This window comes from Vipera ursinii, assembly GCF_947247035.1.
Source record: "Vipera ursinii genome assembly, chromosome: 5".
NCBI lineage: Eukaryota > Metazoa > Chordata > Lepidosauria > Squamata > Viperidae > Vipera > Vipera ursinii.
The window spans coordinates 2421083-2438309 of NC_139518.1; the positions used below are offsets into that span (position 1 = coordinate 2421083).

Here is a 17227-nt window from a genome sequence, read left to right on the forward strand (position 1 = left end):
TAAAGAGTGGAAGGTTTGTTAACGTTGTAATAGATATTTAGCATATGTTTGCATAAGATTGCTATATGTAATACCCTGTATTCTGCTTTGGGAAGTCCGGGGGGGGGAGGGAAGGGGAGAGGGTTGATGGGGAGGGGGGGTTATTATTAAAATTTTGTAAAACTTTTCAATAAAAAAAAGGACACATTGGTCTTGAATGCGAAAAGCGCAGGCCATAGCGACAATTGTTTGGGTTGGGAAGTTGGCTAAGAAATGGGAAATTCAGACGCTTGGCCACTGCCTCTTATTTATGACGGGCGCAGTGTCCCGGGGTGTGTGTGTGTGTGTGTGTGTGTGTGTGTGTGTGTGTGTGAGAGAGAGAGAGAGAGAGAGAGAGAGAGAGAGAGAGAGAGAGAGAGAGAGAGACGTTATCCCCTTTTACTACATTCTGACAAGGAAAGTCAATGGCAAAGCCAGATTTGCTTACCAACCGTGTTACTAACTTAACAGCTGCAGTGATTCACTTAACAACGGCGGCAAGAAAGGTGGTCACATGGGGCAAAATTCAATTTAACAAATGTCTCACTTAGCAGCAGAAACGTTGGGCTGAGTTGTGGTCGTAAGTCGAGGCCTACCTGTAGCATTCCAGACAATTGGCTCTCCAATCTCTTCTCAACAACCTCCAGTGATGGAGCACCCACAACTTCTGGTGGCAAGCAGTTCCACCGGTTAATTGTCCTCACTGTTAGGAAGTTTCTCCTTAGTTCTAGGTTGCTTCATGCCATTGATTAGCTTCCATCTGTTGCTTCTTGTCCTGCCTTCGGGTGCTCTGGAATATAGGTGGACAACCCCCCCTCCTCTTTGGCGCAGCCCCTCAAACATTGGAAGTCTGCTGTTATGTCTCCTCTGGTCCTCCTTTTCATTAAACTAGACATACCTCTTCAATCCTTCATCATGGGTTTTAGCCTCCAGATCCCTAACCATCTTTGTGGCTCTTCCCTGCCCTCTTTCTGGGGTCTGTTGGGGTCCACCATTTCAGCCCTTTCTGCCTAGGGAACAGTCCGTGCGTGTTTCTCTCAATGTCCCCTCCCTGATGCTCTATACCAGTGGCATAGATTAGAATAGAGAATAACAGAGCTGGAAGGGACCTTGGAGGTCATCTAGTCCAACCCCCTGCTCAAGCAGGATACCCTATACCTTTCCAGTCAAATGGTTGTCCAGTCTCTTCTCAAGAAACCTCCAGGGTTGGAGCACCCACAACCTCTGGAGGCAGGCAGTTCCGCTGGTTAATTATCCTCACTGTTAGGAAATTCCTCCTTAATTCCAGGTTGCTTCTCTCCTTGATTAGTTTCCATCTGTCGCTTCTTCTCCTGCCTTCAGGGGCTTTGGAGAAGAGGTGGACCCCCTTTCTCGCCTCTCTAAGGCAGAGATTTGGGCTTAAGCAAGCGTTTAAAGTTACGGCAACACTGGGGGAAAAAATCCTCGCACTTATGACCCTGGCGACACCCCTACAGTCACGTCATCACAATTCGGGCGCTTGACCACTGGCGCGTATCCGTGACGAGGGTCACGTGACCTCCCTTGGCTGCCTTCCAAGCTTTTCGGGGAGACGCCGAGTCAACGAAGGCAGCCGGATTCGTTTAACGACCGCGCGGCGCCCTTGATAGTGACAGCTTGGGATGTGACGTGCCTTTCTCCAAAGCCGAATCTCAACAGTTTTGAGCAAGGTCTTAACCTGGTTCATTTCTGACCCTTTTTTTTTCTTTTTCCCTGCTTTTTTTGTTTGTTTGTTTAAATTTGCCCAGGTCCGAAAGCGTTGTTGGGATTGCGTGTTGAAGTCTGAGGGATGTGCTTGAAATTCCATGCTGTGCCAGTCACGTCGCCCAGCGTCCCCCGTGGAATATTTCATTAGACGCAGCCGAGAACCGTATCCAGGTGGGCACAGGAGGGCATGGGCCGAACACTCGCTCCCCCTGACAGGCAGCCCTCAACTTACAAGCATTCATTTAGTGACCATTTCAGATTACAACAACCCTGAAAAAAGGGGCCTAGGACCATTTTTCACGCTTACGACCATTGCCGGATCCCGGTGGTCACATCATCAAAATTCAGACGCTTGGCCACTGACTCGTATTTAGAATAGAATAGAATAGAATAGAATAGAATAGAATATTGAATAAATAATAGAATAGAATAGAATAATAGAATAGAATAGGAAAGAATAAGAATAGAATATTGAATATATAGAATAGAATAGAATAGAATAGAATAGAATAGAATAGAATAGGTAAGAAATAGAATAGAATAGAAGTAGAGTAAATAGAAATAGAATAGAACAGAACAGAATAGAATGAATAGAATAGAATAGAATAGAATAGAATAGAATAGAATAGAAAATATGAATAGAATAGAATGAATAGAATAGAATAGATAAGAAATAGAATAGAATAGAATAAATATTGAATAGAATAGAACAGAACAGAATAGAAATACAGAATAGAATAGAAGTAGAGTAGAGTAGAATAGAATAGAATAGAATAGAATAGAATAGAATAGAATAGAATAGAATAGAATAATAGGAAAGAATAGGAATAGAATAGAATAAGTAAGGAATAGAAGAGAATAGAAGAGAAATAGGAGTAGAGTAGAACAGAACAGAATAGAATGAATAGAATAGAATAGAATAGAACAGAATAGAAAATATGGAATAGAATATGGAATAGAATAAAAATAGTAGTAGAACAGAACAGAACAGAATAGAAATACAGAATAGAATAGAATATATAGAATAGGAAAGAATAAGAATAGAATAGAACACAACAGAACAGAATAGAAATACAGAATAGAATAGAAGTAGAGTAGAATAGAATAGAAGAATATATTTATTGTCACTGTGTAACTCACAAGAAAATTAAGTAAATATCCCCCCCTTCTTGCTCCCCGCCTTCTGCATGCCCCCCCCCAGGACACAGTCAAGATGGCCTCCCCGGCAGACAGCTGCATCCAGTTCACCCGGCATGCCAGCGACGTTCTGCTCAACCTCAACCGCCTTCGGAGCCGGGATATCCTTACCGACGTGGTCGTTATCGTGAGCCAGGAACAATTCCGGGCGCACAAAACGGTGCTGATGGCCTGCAGGTGAGAGGCACTGATAGGCCCCAAAATTTTCACTGTGGCACGTTGCAGACATGTTGCGGCCATGTCGCAGCTACGTTGCAGCTATATCTCAGCCGCATCACAGCCACATCGTGGCCACATCACAGCCACATTGCAGCCACATCACAGCCACATCATGGTCACATTGCAGCCACATCACAACCATATTACAGCCACATCACAGCTACATCGTGGCCACATTGCAGCCACCCAAACAGCCGTGGAGAATTGGGAAGCCCAAAGGCTATGCAGTCCCTATTATAGCTACAGGATATACCAGGGGTAGGCAACCTCAGCTCTTTTATGACTCATGGACTTCAACTCCCAGAATTCCTGAGCCAGCCATGCTGAGGGGAAAGGGAGAGGTTTCCAAGCTGAGCCAGGCTGGCTCAGGAATTCTGGGGAGTTGAAGTCCACCAGTCATAAAAGAGCCAAGGTTGCCTACCCCTGATCTAGACCAATCTCCTCAACCTTGGCAACTTTAAGACTTGTGAACTTCAACTCCCAGAATTCCTGAGCCAGCATGGCTCAGCTTGGAAACCTCTCCCTTTCCCCTCAGCATGTCTGGCTCAGGAATTCTGGGAGTTGAAGTCCACCAGTCATAAAAGAGCCAAGGTTGCCTACCCCTGGCCTAGGCCTAGGCTCTTTTATGACTCGTGGACTTCAACTCCCAGAATTCCTGAGCCAGCCATGCTGAGGGGAAGGGGAGAGGTTTCCAAGCTGAGCCATACCGGCTCAGGAATTCTGGGAGTTGAAGTCCACGGGTCATGAAAGGGCCAAGGTTGCCTACCCCTGGGATATACCTACACAGATCGTCTTCAGCTTACAATAGTCTATTTAGTGACCTGTTTTAAGACCGTCACGACTTAACTACGGTGGGCAGGCTGTTGCAGTCGTAAGTTGAAGACTGTATTACAACCAATCGGGAAGGAAAGAGTTACAGAGAGTCCTTGACCTGCAGCCATTCGTTTAGTGACCGTTACAATGGCACTGAAAAAAAAGGAGTTAGGACTGTTTTTCACACTTATGACCATTGTGGCATCCTCGTGGTCATGTGAAGAAAGTATGGCAACTGACTCATGTTTATGACGGTCGCAGTGTCCTGGGATCACGTGATCTCCTCTTGGGACCTTCGGACAAGAGAGGTCAATGGGGAAGCCAGATTCACTTAACAGCCGTGTGACTAACTTAACACTGCACTGATTCGCTTAACGACGGTGGCAAAAAGGTCGTAAAACGGGGCAAAACTCGCTTAGCGAACATCTCACTTAACAACTGATATTTTCGGCTTCATTGCTGACTGACTGGATTTATTTCCACGCGTCATAGATCTATCCTGGGCACACGTCCAACCCGAGCCCGATTTTTTCTTATTTGAACTTCTTTAATTCTTGATTTTATGAATTCTGCAAGCTGCCCAGCATTGCGCGATCGTCAGATGAGTGGCAGATAAATTAAATAAATGGACGTAGTTGCTTTCCCTCTCTCTTTTTCCCCAAAATTGCCTTTCTTCCAGTCAACAAACTTTACAAGTTTACAAACTTTACAAACTTTACAAACTGTGTGTCCTGGTTCCGACAAATGAAACTCTTCAAAAGAACTTCGAGGCATTGTTTACCTTAAACTAGGATCTTTTATTCAAGTAGCAGAATATCGGCATTTACATAATCGAAGCCAAAAACTGAATTCCCTCACCCCGTGGGCACCTTGTATCAAAGCACAATTCCCTCCTCCAATTAACAGTCGTAAATCTCATCCCCCAATTAGCTTGAAGCGCAGGCTTTCTCTCCAGCTCTCCAGCCTGCCAATTCTTTTATCAGCTCTGGGCTCAGTAACCTTGATTCCCATGCTGAGTTTAGTGTTGTTATGTCTAGCCGGACTCTCGTTCACATTGCCCCCCTCCCCTCCGAGCATCATCTAACTCTAAAAGTAAAAGGAAAAAGATGGGTTACATTTCCATCTGTTGTCAATGCAAAAACATCCGCTGTTAGCAGCGTTGACGCCGTGGGATGAACTGAACGGCGTCAACTTAGGAAAATGGAGTAAAACTCATTGAACAAACGCCTTGCTTAGCAACATAAATTTACAGCTCAATTGTCCTTGTATACCGATATGCCCCCAATATAGGTTGACCCTCCCCCCTTCTTTGGGGCATCCCCTCAAATACTGCTGTCATGTCACCTTTATTTCTTCTTTTCTCCAACTCCGTCAGCCGTTCTTCGTATGTTTCGATCTCCAGGCCTTTAATCGTCTTACTTGCTTTTTCCCAAAGTCTCAAACACCTCCCCCCCCTTTTTTTTTTTTGCAAAGTGTTGACCAGAATTATTCCTTTCCTTCCCCACAGCGGCCTTTTCTATAGCATCTTCACCGACCAGTTGAAGTGTAACCTGTCGGTCCTGAATTTAGACCCGGAGATCAGTCCCGAAGGATTTGGGATCCTCCTGGATTTTATGTACACCTCTCGTCTCAATTTGCGGGAGAGTAACATCCTGGCGGTGATGGCCACGGCTCTCTACCTGCAGATGGAGCACGTGGTGGACACCTGCCGGAGGCTCCTGAACTCCAGGTGAGACGGGGTTTTATAGCACGAGGTGGGATTCGCACGCGGCACCCCTGTCTTCCTGGAGACGGTGTTTTCCTCCCCCTAAAAAGAGACTTGTTTTCTTCGTTCATCTCTGAGAAAAAGAGGTGCTAGGATGAATTCCCTAGCAACCTAAAGCATTGTGTCTCAACCTTTTGGCCATATTAGGAGGTGTGGACTTCAATTCCCAGAATTCCCCAGCCGGTGAGGAATTCTGGGAGTTGAAGTCCGCACCTCTTCAAGATAGCCAAGATTGAGAAACAGTGGACTAAGGGGAATTCTGGGTGTTAGAAAGTGCTGGGAGTCGACTTGGGGTTCCACAGCCGCCGACGGAGAGGGCAAAATCTCCCATCCGAGCACTAAGCCAAGTTTAACTCAGTTTAAGCTTTGGGAGAGTACCCAGCTTCAGTTAGGTGCTGCCCTCTGCTGGGCATTTGCTGAATGTTTTTAACTAATACAGTACAGATAGTCCTCCACTTACAATAGTTCATTTAGTGACCGTTCAAAGTTACAACGGCGCTGAAAAAAAGTGACCTACGACCGTTTTTCACCCTTACAACCTTTGCAGCATCCCCATGGTCATGTGATCAAAATTCAGACACTGGGCAACTGACTCATATTTATGACGGTCGCAGTGTCCCCCGGGGTCAGGTGATCCCCTTTTGCAACCTTCTTGATAAACAAAGTCAATGGGTTCCTAGCTTAACAACCGCAGTAATTCACTTAACAACTGTGGCAGAAAAGGCCGTAAAGCAGGGCAAAACTCGCGTAACAACCGTCACGCTTAGCAGTGTCCGTAAGTCGAATACCTGTATCATAACATCCCTTTTCTCTTGGTTTCAGCGAAACGGAAATGGTCTCGGCTGCCAAAAGCTCCCGGGAAGATTTTTTAGCTAACCAGATGCTCAGCCAACCCCACATGATGGCTTACAGAAGCCGGGATATCTCAGAAAGCAGCTTACCTCTTCGGAACGGTTCCGTTTGCGACGGGCGAGCCTTCATGCCCAGTTTGTACAGCAGCATGTCCGGATCCCCCATCTCCTACACTGGCTACAATCCCGTGCCCGTCGGCGGATACCTGTACTCGGACGAAGAGCTACGAGACGCCAGGATGCCCGTCTCGGAGGCTTCGAGAGGGCACCCCTTTTTGAGAGAGCGGGTGGCGCCTTGCAACGCGCCTCGGAGCAACGCTGCCGAGTTTACCCGGGCGGTGGCTAACATCTCGCCCAGCCTCCGCCACCCCGCCGTCGTCTACTCCCCGAAGGAAGAAGCGGCCGAGGAGAACAAAACTGTAGCCCGTTACGGGGCACCTATGGGTCCTGATCCTGCGCCTTCCCTGCCACCCAGTGGCGCCTACTTTGCGTGCGGGAAAACGAGCCCGGAGGAGGAGAGGTCCGCTCCCGAAGCCAAGCGGGCCCAGCGCTTCGAGCCCACCAACGCACCTGTGAATCGGAAGGTGGTGACCAGCCCTCAGAGCCCGCAGAAGTCGGACTGCCAGCCCAACTCGCCGACCGAGTCCAGCAGCAGTAAGAACGCCTGTATCGGTCCGGGCGCGACTTCGGCAAAGAGTCCCACGGACCCCAAGGCCTGCAACTGGAAAAAGTACAAGTTTATCGTGCTCAACTCACTCAACCAGAATGCCAAGGAGGATGGCCCCGAGCACACCGAGGTGGGAACCCTCTCGCCACGGCCGTACGGGCCCTCCTTGGCGTGTCAACAGTCCCTGGAACCAGAGAACATGGAGGTGCAGTCCCCAACCAAGCTCAACGTCAACGGGGAAGACTCAACTATCCCGCAAGCGAGCCGCCTAAACAATATTCTTAACAGGTACGGGGCAAAGGGCCTCTTCCTTCTTGGATGAGGAGCGGGTGTGCACGTTGGTGTTCATGTATGTGTAGATTTGGATTTACTAGTGGTGTCCCATCCATATTTCTCACCAGGTCTGATCTTACTGGCTAAAATATATTTCGAGTTAGGGCAATGTTTTGCGACTTTAGCAAGGTGAAGGTGTGTGGACGTCAGCTCCCAGAATTCCCTAGCCAGCCACCATTTTAGAAGGTGAAGCCCACAGGTCTTCGAGTTGCTGAGGGCGAGAAACGCTGAATTAATTTAATTTCAGCCATCTCTTCCCATCCCTGTAGCCTCCAGAAGTGCTTTTCGTGGCTGAATCACAGGGGAAAAGTCTTCCACCTTTTGATAGCTGTGCGAATTTCTTTTGGTGTGGCTGGGGTGTTGAGATGCAGGCCATAACTTCCTCCATTATGGCGCGGTTGTAATTCAGACAACACCCCTGTCCCCAGGTCAGCTAGGGAAGAAATGCCCGTATTCATACGAGATCCCAAGTGAATTTTTACCGTTGTGCATGCGTGGCTTAGGAGTTGTGTGAACTCGCCTTGCTTACTGGGTTTAGGGTTCAAACGTACAATGCTGTTCCTAGTAAATGGTTAATTTGGGGTGCGCATAGGCTGAGCAGAGTCCCTGCATTGCTTGCCATTGGCCAGCATATTACAACCGGCAACCTGTTGTTAAATCTACACTTCAGGCAGTTTGATCAACAGGGATACAAACCTTGGCAAGTTGGAACAGGACAAATGTTGGTTTGTACATCTTGGTTTATAGTGTAGCTCATTTGCAGGAACCCCTTTGTCTTCTTAGAAAAGGTTGAGGAACCCAAAGAGTTTGTCTAGAAATTGCACGTGGTTTTTTACTTACGACAATTCATTTAGTGACCGTTCAAAGTTACAACGGCACTGGGAAAAATGGCTTAGGATGGTTTTTCACACTTACGACCGTTGCAGCATCCCCATGGTCCCGTGATCAAAATTCAGACGCTTGGCAACTGACTCTCACTTATGACGGTTGCATTTTCCTGTGCTCATGTGATCCCCTTTTGCAACCTTCTGACAAGCAAAGTCAAAGCCAGATTCACTTAACAACTGCGTTACTCAACAACTGCAGTGATTCACTTAACAACTGTGGCAAGACAGGTTGTAAAATGGGGCAAAATTCAATAACTCGCTGAGCAACAGAAATTTTGGGCTCTGTTGTGGTCGTAACTCGAGGATCACCTATAAGACGAGAAATTTTAAAATACGTATTTGACTTCATGGACTGCCTGAAGAGATTTGAGGACCCTTTGTGGTTGCCAAAATGCTTCTTTAAAGTTCCGTCTTAGCCAAATGCGATAGCCGAGTCGAGTATTATCTGAGTAACAGACTGCGGTTTAGCTCAGCCCCTGAAGAATCAAAGGGCAGTTTCCCACCACTGGATGTTAGTCTTAACGCAGTTTCTTGCTCTCTAGGTCCCTTGATGGTTCTCCTCGGAGCAGTGAGGACCAGTCCCCGTTGTATCTGCATTCGTCCAAGTGCAGCTCCTGCAGTTCTCGGTCCCCGCAGCATTCGGACATGTGCCTTCATACCCCCGGATCCAACTTTGGAGAAGAAATGGGGGAAACCCAGTCGGAATATTCAGATTCCAGTTGTGGTAAGTCCACAAAAGTTTCCGATAACTTTTTTGGGGGGTGATCGCCATGTTTGTTAAAAGGATGGCTTGACTCCTTGCCTTGATATACCGAGAAGGCAGAAGTTTATTTCCACTTAAAGATAGCCTCTGCTTGAGTGGAGAGGCTCATCTTTTGCAGACGGGGTCAGTTTAATACAGGTAATCCTCGAATTACAGCCAGAGATCCAATGGCACTGACAAAAATGACTTAGGACTGGATCTCGTACTTATGACAAGGCCTCAAACTTACGACTGGGCTTCGCACTTAACGACCAACGCGTCATCCGCGTGGTCATGTGAACGAAATTCATAGCTTGGCACTATGAATGTATTTATGACAGTTGCGGCATCCCAGGTTGATGTGACCGCCATTTGTGACCACCATTCCAGCCGGCTTCCGACAGTCAGAGGTGATGGGGGAAGCCAGATCCACTTAATGACTTCCGGATTCCCTTTGCAATTTCAGTGATTCGCTTAACAACCCTGGCATAAAAGGGAGCAAAACTCACTTGCTATCTCGCTTAGCAACAGAAAATTTGGGCTCAGATGTGGTCGTAAGTCGAGGACTACCTGTATGTAAAATTAGGTTCAGAAAGGTTACCTTTTTCATATCCCCAGTTTCTGATTTTGCCGTAGCTTGAAGAATATTATTAGATATTGTATTATATTAGATAATATTATATCCCAACACTCATTTGGGGCTGAAGGCTGTTCCACCCTTCTGTTGGATCACATGGTGCTGTACAAACATTTCCTGCCTTCTCACAACGCGCCTAACCGGGTTTGTGAACAGGCCATCCACGGGTTGGAGGCGCCCCCTCGGGCACCCCAAACAAACCAGGATTAACCAGGATCGATCTCACGTCTCAAATCTCGACGAGGGCTAATCCTGGCTTGTTTTTTGACGGCGAGGGAGGCGAGGGTCAACCCCGTGCCTGGTTCTGAGGGTGGCCCGGCGTGGCGCGGTTCCACGTGATTCTCACCCGCGTCCCCTCTTCCTCTCCGACAGAAACCCGGTCTTTTTTCTGCAAAGAATGCCAGTGCCCATTCTCGGAAGAGGCCGCGTTCAAGAAACATTCCCTGCAAACGCACAGTGACAAACCCTACAAGTGTGACCGTTGTCAGGCCTCGTTTCGCTACAAGGGGAACCTAGCCAGTCACAAAACCGTCCACACAGGTATAGCCTCACCTGGGGGACACGTAACCGCGGCTCTCCGGAGTGCTGTCGAACGCAGAGAGGGCGGTTTGAAGTGGCCCAATCCACCGGGCACAGGCCAGGCAGCAGAGCCGTGGCAAAAAGAAGGGTCATTTGCAAGTAGTCCTTGACTTAGCGGCCATTCGTTTAGTGACCATTCAAAGTTGTGACGGTGCTGAAAAAAAAGTGATTTAGGGCCGGTCCTTACACTTATGACCATTTGTTTAGCCGCCAGAGGTGTGATGGCACCGGAAAAAGTTACTTAGGACCAGTCCTCACACTTACGACCATTCCTTCAAAGTTGTGACGGTGCTGAAAAAAAGTGATTTAGGGCCAGTCCTTACACTTATGACCATTTGTTTAGCCGCCAGAGGTGTGATGGCACGGGAAAAAGTTACTTAGGACCAGTCCTCACACTTACGACCATTCCTTCAAAGTTGTGATGGTGCTGAAAAAAGTGATTTATGACCAGTCCTTACACTTAACAATCATTTGCTTAGCGACCAAGGTTGTGATGACGTTGAAAAAAAAGTGACCTAATGACCAATCCTTGCACTTACGGCCATTTTTTTTAGCAAGCCTGAAAATTACGACGGCACTGAGAAACGTCACTTAGCAACAGTCCTTGCACCGAATTTTGATCACATACGCCCCCACCCCCGGGGATGCTGCAATGGTCAGAAAGTGTGAAAAACAGTGATAACTCACTTTTTCAGTGCTGTTGTAATGGTCACTAAACAGATCGTTGTAAGTTGAGGACTACACAGTTGTGACTTGCAAATTGCACTCCTTTGGCCCATGTGATGTGTGTATGCGTGGCAGGGGGGTGTCTCACTCATGCCAGAAAGGGACGGAGTTTGCATCGGCTCCTGGGAATTGAGGGAGGGGTCTTTCCATAGCCCCATATCAGGGGATTCTGGGAAATTTCATTTTCTTCCTTGGAAAACAGCCTGGGGGGGGGCGGTGAGCTGAGTTGTGTGTTTTGTAGAGCACTCTGTGATCTGTGCCCCCCCTCCCCCTCCCCGAGACCCTCAAATGTTGGCTTGAAAAGAACAAAATTGCCCTGTTGAAACATTGGCAACACGGCTGCACCTGTAGGACTTCAACTCCCAGGGGCCTCAGCTAGGAAAGCCTTTGGAATTCTGGGAGTTGAAGTCTGAAGGAAAGTTTATCCTGGATGATTCTGGGGAGTTGAGTTTAATCCTCAACTTCCGTGAAGATTAAATGGCTTAAACCAGGGGTCCTCAAACCTGGCCACTTTAAGACTTGTGGACTTCAACTCCCAGAATTCCCCAGCCAGCATGGCTGGCTAGGGAATTCTGGGAGTTGAAGTCCACAAGTTTTAAAGTGGCCACGTTTGAGGACCCCTGGCCTAATCTTTTTAAAAGGTGTTATTAAAAGGGAATGCCAAGTTGGCGAGCAGCTTGTCAACTTTAAGACGGGTGGACTTCAACTCCCAGAATTCTCCAGCCCTGCAGAGCTGGCTGGGGAATTCTGGGAGTTGAAGTCCACCCCTCTTAAAGTTGCGGCGGTCGAGAAACACGGATGTAGAGATTCAAACGTTTAGCAGATTCTGAGTTGTGTGTTTGTGTGCAAATAACTTTGAGACACTAAAAATGTGCCGTTTGGTTGGTCCAAACAGGCGAGAAGCCCTACCGTTGCGGTATCTGCGGGGCGCAGTTCAACCGTCCGGCCAACCTCAAGACTCATACACGGATCCACTCCGGGGAGAAGCCGTATAAATGTGAAACGTGCGGAGCTCGCTTTGTACAGGTGGGTGTCTGTGGGGCCGAAGCGGGGGATGGTGGTCCATGGTTGCCCCTCCCCCCTCTTGAGATGCAGTAGGAGCTGCGGAGGCCCCCCCAGGTCAAAGAAGTCAAGATGGCGGCCGCAATGGTCTGATGGAAGCTGGGCCTTTTTAAATGTAGAGGGTTGCACTGTTGGGGCTGCACTTTCCTAGTAGCCATCTTGACTTTTTTGCCCAGCCCTGGCTAGCAAACACCAGAGAGCCAAGGAAGGAAATCTTCCCAAATTGTCAAACAGTTTGAGAATGAGTGAGAGGAAGATGGAAATTTCTAAAATGAATGAGAGAGAGAGTGATAGATAGATAGATGATAGATAGATAGATAGATAGATAGATAGATAGATAGATAGATAGATAGATAGATGATAGATAGATAGATAGATAGATAGATAGATAGATAGATAGATAGATAGATGGATGGATGGATGGATGGATGGATGATACACAGATGATAGATGATAGATGATAGATGGATAGATAGATGATGGATAGATAGATGATAGATATATGATAGATAGATAGACAGAAAGACAGACAGACAGATAACTAGATGATGGATGGATGGATGGACAGACACAGACAGACATAGATAGATAGATAGATAGATAGATAGATAGATAGATAGATAGATGATAGACAGATGATAGATAGATGATAGATGGATAAATGGATAGATAGATAGATGATAGGTGGATAGATATAGATAGATGATAGGTAGATGATGGATAGATAGATGATAGATAGATAGATAGATAGATAGATAGATAGATAGATAGACAGACAGACAGATAACTAGATGATGGATGGATGGATAGACAGATGATAGATAGATAGATAGATAGATAGATAGATAGATAGATAGATAGATAGATAGATAGATAGATGAAGGATAAAGCAAAATAATACATTAAAAATAATAAATAAAAATAATAAATACATGTACTGAAAACACAACCAAAAAAATCAGCAGGCCGAATGGACCCCGGGGTCTTTTTCTGCCACAAATTTCAACAGTTTTCCGAGGGCAAAAAATCTGGACCAAGTGAGGCCTTTTGCTCCCACCCTCTAAAGCCTGCAAAATGGGTGAAATCAAAAGGTTTTTTTTCCCCCCCCAACAAAGAGGATGGGGGGGGGGAATCTGAGCCCCCTTTTTGGAGGGGTGGGGAGAAACTCCCCCGGATGGCCCTCTTGAGTCTCCCTTGCCTTTCCCAGGTGGCCCACCTCCGGGCGCACGTACTCATCCACACCGGGGAGAAGCCGTATCCGTGCGAAATCTGCGGCACCCGTTTCCGACATCTCCAGACGCTCAAGAGTCATTTGCGGATCCACACTGGAGAGAAGCCCTATCATGTAAGCCGACTCGCTTGTTTGCGGAGAGCGTTCGCACAAACAAAAAAAAAACCTAACACCCTTCAGGTTTACAAACCCTCATTCGTGGTTTGTCTGCCGGGGAGACCACAAAGTCAAGACGGCATCTTGGGCTGTACCAATGTGGCTGCCATCTTGATTTTTTTTTTAACCCGCTCTGGGCCACACCAGGTACAGTAGTCCTCATTTTACGACGGCAAATGAGCCCCAAATTTCTGTTCCTAAGCGCGACATTCCTTAAGTGAGTTTTGCTCCGTTTTACGACCTCTCTTGCCGCAGTTGTTAAAGCGAATCGCTGGGGTTGTTAAGTTAGTCACGCGGTCGTTAAGGGAATCCGGCTTTCCCAGTGACTTTGCTGGCCAGGAGGTCGCAAAAGGGGATCACGTGACAACCCACCCCCCCACCCACCCCCCGGGGACGCTGCCACCGTCGTAAATATGAATCGGTTGCCAAGTGTTTGAATTTTGATCAGGTGACCATGGGGTTGCTGCCACGGTCGTTAAGTGTGAAAAACGGCCGTAAGCCACATTCTTCAGTGCCGTCGTAACTTTGAACGGTCGCCAAGTGAACGCCCGTAAGTTGAGGACGACCTGGCGAGAAAACTGATTTTTTAAACCTTTTTTCTCAAGCGCTCGCCTTTCGTTTCTCGATGTCCATTGCGCCCTAAAAGCGGCACACTTCAATTGCCTCTTTTTTCCCCTCCAGTGTGAAAAGTGCAACCTGCACTTCCGACACAAGAGCCAACTCCGCTTGCATCTCCGGCAGAAACACGGCGCCATCACGAACACCAAGGTGCAGTACCGCCTGTCTCCTGTCGACACTCCACCGGAACTCTCCAAGGCGTGCTGAGGACTAGCGGCATGAAACGGCGGATGAAGCCAAGAGGCTCCTTCCGGGAAAAGGGTGGTGGGCAGGGTTGTCCAAAGGATGCTTCGATTACTTTAGGGGGGGAAAAACGAAACAAAAAGAAAAAAACCCCAACGTGTTGTTGTTCTCGCTGTTTTGTGTTGTTGTCGTTACACATCGGAGTGCCTCTAGAAGCCCGGAGCGAAGGACAGACGGGGTGCAAAACAGGGAGATGGTTTACGTTCCGTATTACGTGGGGTCGGGTTTTGTTCCCCAGTTGTGTAAAACTTCACAGTCGGACTACTTGTGTGTGCGCGCCTGCGTGTGTGTGTTTGTGTGTGTGTGTGTGCAAACGGACGAGAGGGGTCGGCAACCTTTCTTACAATGTCTGCGCGGGAAAACGGTTGAAAACCCATTTCTCCCCCCCCCCCCGTTTCTCTCCTTCCCAGCCTCCCCCCCCCCCCCGCAGGCAGAAATTGAGGAATGTACATTGTTTTACGGGAGCAAAATGTAAATCTTTTTATGCAAAGTTGTGTGTGTGTTTCACAACAGAGAAAGAGATTGTATAAGGGATACGAAAGGGGAGGGGGGCTTTAAACTTTTTAACCAAAGGTGAAGGAATTTACGGCGGAACTGTAAATAGATGAATATATATGAGATATATATACATATATGTGTGTATATATAAATATAAATATATATAAATAAATGACACCCACACACAAACATATATATATATATATGTATGTGTATATATATGTATATGTATATATATGTATATATTGTATATGTATATATGTGTGTGTGTGTGTGCCTTTAAAAGATATTATATATACATATATATGTATATGTATAAATGCATTGAAGTCTCTGTGCTTAAGTCTCTGCAGGCAGAGGCTGAAGAGAATCTCCATTGCCAAAAATAAAAAAAAATAAAAAATGGAGCACTTAACAAAATATTTTAAAACAAACAAACAAAAATTCTGCATCCGTCTTGGTGAGAAAAATATTTTGTCTAAGAGCCTTGAGTGTGTTATTTGTATTTTTTTGCAAGTGAAGATTTACAATTTACAAAAAAAAAAAGAGTGTGTATTAAATAAAGAAAAACTAAAGCTGCAGAAGGAATTTAAAATAATATAAAGTGTATTTTTCCCCAGTCTGTGTATATATATATAAATATAAATATAAATATAAATATAAATATAAATATAAATATATGTATAATGTTTGTTGGGGGAATATTATTTTTTTGGTTGTTTTTTTTTTCACAGTGCCTTTCTTTTTCGACAAAACTGAATCCCAGTGGGCGGTACGGTTTTAAGGATCGGGAAAGGGAATGACCCGGGTGAACTCCGGATAAATAAAAGCAAAGTCTCTTTTGTTCTTATTTTTCTTTAAAAAAAAAAAGGAAATACAATAATTTGGTCTCATTTTATACACTTGTGTTACAATCAGTCCTATCTCGGTGACAGGGTTTTTGGGCTACATCAAACTGCATTAATGCATTCTGTAAAATAGAGCTGTACAAATCCAGACAAAAAAAGAAAATAAAACAGCAGAACCTGGAGCCAGAATTGTGTGTGAACTCATTCTTTAGCGCCCCCCCTCCCCCAATTAATTCATTTAGATGCAAACATTGTGCGACAAATCTGGGGGGGAAAAAACACCTGGTTTTTTTTTAGACCAAGGGTCTATAAACTTACCAAATTTAAGACTTTTATTTCCCTTCCAATTTTTTATTATTATTATTATTATTATTATTATTATTATTATTATTATTATTATTATTATTATTATTATTATTATTATTACCTTGGAGGTCTTCTAGTCCAGCCCCCTGCTGAAGCAGGAGAGCCAATTAATTAATTAACTGAATTAATTGAAGACAAAAAGGACACATTGGTCAATTTAACGGATGAAAGAATATTGAATATTGAGGGGTATGATTTAATTTAATTTAATTTTAATCCCATTTATATCCCGCCCTTCTCCGAAGACTCAGGGCGGCTTACAATCTAAAGCACAAATCAATGTGCTTAGACTTGTGGACTTCCAACTCCCAGAATTTCCCAGCCACTCTCCAAACTTAGCAACTTTTTAAGACTTGTGGACGTCAACTCCCAGAATTCTGGGAGCTGAAGTCCACAAGTCTTAAACTTGTCGAGTTTGGAGACTGCTGCTTTACACTAAGGAATTTGGACTGGGACTGAAAAAGGCTTGTCCTCACAGTTACGACGATGGCACCATTCGCGCCATTCCGTGATCACGATTCAGACAACTTCTGGAACAGATATATATTGACCACCACCGCCGTTTCCCAGGGTCGTGTGATCGCCATTTGCGACTTTCTCAGCTGGATTCTGACAAGCCAACTCAAAGGAAGAAGCTGGATCTGTTTAGGTAGGACTAGAACTCACCGTCTCCTGGGGATTGGCCCAAAGTCACCCAGCTGGCGTTCATACCTAAGGCGGAACTAGAACTCAACACATCTATGCCTGCAGGGTACCTCAAGTTCTGTCTTGGGGACTTTAGTCTTCAAACAACTTCGTAAACATTTTAGATGAGGGGATATGTGAACTGTTAGTGCCGCTATTTAGTACCTTGGTAAGGCCACACTTGGAATATTGAGGTCCAGTTTTGGTCCCCACAATGTAAAAAAGAGGTCGAGACTCTAGAAAGGGTACAGAGAAGAGCAACAAAGAGGATTGGGGGACTGGAGGCTAAAACACGAGGAACGGTTGCTGGAATTGGGTATGTCTAGTTTAACGAAGAGAAGGACGAGGGGGGACATGATAGC

At 46.0% G+C, this 17227-nt stretch overlaps 1 protein-coding gene across 5 annotated transcripts in view; it reads left to right on the forward strand.

The window, feature by feature from the left end:
• The window catches only part of BCL6 (BCL6 transcription repressor), a 28253-nt gene extending 12220 nt beyond the window's left edge, over positions 1-16033 (forward strand). For 2 of the 5 annotated variants that reach the window (XM_083363941.1, XM_083363943.1), the window contains exons 2-10: positions 1785-1914; positions 2945-3117; positions 5480-5701; positions 6560-7543; positions 9018-9199; positions 10227-10394; positions 12055-12185; positions 13429-13566; positions 14290-16033. In XM_083363941.1, the coding sequence (XP_083220067.1) occupies positions 2957-3117; positions 5480-5701; positions 6560-7543; positions 9018-9199; positions 10227-10394; positions 12055-12185; positions 13429-13566; positions 14290-14433 (2130 nt within the window). In that variant the 5' untranslated portion in view covers positions 1785-1914; positions 2945-2956 and the 3' untranslated portion in view covers positions 14434-16033. Of the gene's footprint in view, positions 1-773; positions 1915-2944; positions 3118-5479; positions 5702-6559; positions 7544-9017; positions 9200-10226; positions 10395-12054; positions 12186-13428; positions 13567-14289 lie in introns of those variants that run through there. The other 3 variants (XM_083363942.1, XM_083363944.1, XM_083363945.1) reach the window with 3 other exon arrangements.
• Positions 16034-17227: the final 1194 nt, after the last annotated feature.